We start from the raw sequence: 2,215 nt of genomic DNA, 5'->3' as shown, positions 1-2,215 counted from the left end.
ATAGGAGGGATGCCTCGGCCAAACATCCAAAAAGAGTGAAATCGTCAAAAATTAAAAAGTTGTCCTCACACTGAAGGCGAATCATTCGCGATTGCCAGCACATATTTCACGCATTACATCATAAATAGTTAAGAAAAAAGCAAATCTTGTAATCAACCATCGAAACAAGTGATACCAATATTTTTGCTCATTTATAAATTTTTATTTGTCTCAATTTACTTAGCAAGTTTAAATTCACAACTCTCGGCTTAGCGCTTCTATATCCTCGTCGCTAGCTAAAATGGATAATTACTCTCTTCACAGTGGCATTTCTTACACTCGCCCGACATAACGCGTCGTATCCAGTCTCGATAGCAAAAAACACTTGCATGCGCATCTGGGTAACCAATCGCACAGGGCATTCCCCAGTTAACGAGCCCGACGAGTTCGCCACCGCTAACCACAGGACCACCAGAGTCACCATTACAAGCCCCTTCTCCTTCTTGCGTGAATGTGCAAATGTGACACACATCAAGTATTTCGTCACCTTCATATACCTCCGAGCAGCGTTTGTGACTCATGTAACGTAGTGTGATTTTTTGTAATATTTCCGGCAGTGAGCCACCATACGAAGTCGTGCCCCAACCGGTTAGAATAACCTCGTCGTTGTCCTTCAAGGCTTTCGAGGCAAGCGGAATGGGCTGCGTATATTGATCGAAAACAATGCTTTCGTTAACATGTACGAGTGCAATGTCATTGTGATAGGCCGGATTGTTGTAGTTGCAATGTGTATAATACTCATCGGGGTAGTAAATTTGGCCAGGTTGTTGCCACTCTACTGTGCCGGTGATTACGCGCAAGTAAGGCGGATTGAAACCGTAAACGCAATGTGCCGCGGTCAGTATCCATTGGCTATCGATCACAGAACCACCGCACATATGCGAGCCAAACATGCTTTGCAAAGATATTTGATATGGAGCGAATCCGGGATCAGCATTTGTGCCACCAACTACACGCTCATTCTTCTGTTGTGCCAGTACTTTCGGACTGGCCGTGACCAGCCTTTTAGCCCAGGCTGTTGTTATGGTGCAGAGAAGTACTATAGAGATTGTCCGCCACAGCAGCATTATTTTCAATTTAATTTGCTAAACACCACACAAATTATTTGATCACTCAGATGAAGTAATTAAATTTTTATCCAAATCAAATGTGGTGAACGTTTGGCTAGTTAGGACTGAGTATTGTGATTGAGCGGAAATCAAAGAACAAAAACTTCAATTCCCATATCTGGAAAATTTATCTACATACCTATGCTCATTTATGATAAATTACTTTGTTCAATTTGATAGCGATAATATCCACTTACACACACGTACAGGGTCTTTCAAATCCCAATAACTTTTTTAAATTCAAATTAAATGCATGAAAGTGGTTTCAATAATAATTAATTATTTATTCATTGATAAACAGTGTAAGCTCTCCTAACGGACCCCTCTATAAGACGGACGCATATTTTTCCTAAACTAGTCTTAGGTATCGCAACATTCAATCTGTAAAAAAATACGTCCAGTATTTCGAATAATGTTCTTTAATAACAAAGTTGCTGCCTTCTCTGTGAGCGAAGCGCCCAAACTATTTGTTGACTTCTTTTCGTCTAATTTTGTGACTGATGAGGGCTTACATGAGAACGATTTGATTGACATTGATTGGAAATCAATCAAGCAATTTATTGTCAGTCATCAACTTTGGGTTCTTCATTAATACTGACGATGACATTATGCAGTGGTTAAGAAAAATTAAAGAAAAGCAAGAAACAACTGGAGCGCTTTGTTAAACTCGGCCAAAATCGCGTAAGAGGTTATCGCGCCAATCAAGAAGTAGAAGAGGAAAAATTTACAACTTCTTTCTAACTGATGTGGTAATTTTGTGTCTTTTCGACGTGGCGTTCAAATGGATGTAATTTACACACATTTCTCTACAGCTTTTGATACGATTTCCTACAAATTTTCCTTAGTTGCTTTCCTTAGTAGCTAAATTGGCAAATTTTAGTTTTCATTTTCTCTTTTTGGAATAGCTTAAATCGTATTTGGGCAAAAGGAGTTCTAGTGTTGTTGTTGATGACATTTCATCAAAACCATTTATTGCTTCCCCAGGCGTTTCCCAGAGTAGCATCTTAGCTCCATTGTTTTGTATTCTCTTCTTGAACCACGTTTCCACGTGCCCTGTTTCAACGAGA

General features: G+C 39.5%; 1 protein-coding gene across 1 annotated transcript; it reads right to left on the bottom strand.

Annotated features, from left to right (window-relative positions):
- Positions 1–229: 229 nt before the first annotated feature.
- LOC129253237 (chymotrypsin-1-like) lies at positions 230–1,195 on the bottom strand. The gene has a single exon (XM_054891531.1). The coding sequence runs from the start codon at positions 1,104–1,106 to the stop codon at positions 276–278; it is 831 nt and encodes a 276-aa protein (XP_054747506.1). The 5' UTR covers positions 1,107–1,195; the 3' UTR covers positions 230–275.
- Between the last annotated feature and the right edge of the window lie 1,020 nt (positions 1,196–2,215).

The sequence above is a fragment of the Anastrepha obliqua genome, chromosome 1, assembly GCF_027943255.1.
Source record: "Anastrepha obliqua isolate idAnaObli1 chromosome 1, idAnaObli1_1.0, whole genome shotgun sequence".
NCBI classification, from domain to species: domain Eukaryota; kingdom Metazoa; phylum Arthropoda; class Insecta; order Diptera; family Tephritidae; genus Anastrepha; species Anastrepha obliqua.
Note: the sequence above shows the minus strand (reverse complement) of the source record. Positions and strands in the feature narration are given on the sequence as shown.

Excerpts from the sequence above, each read along its gene's own strand:
- LOC129253237 (XM_054891531.1), bottom strand. The coding sequence starts at position 1,106 with ATGCTGCTGTGGCGGACAATCTCTATAGTACTTCTCTGCACCATAACA.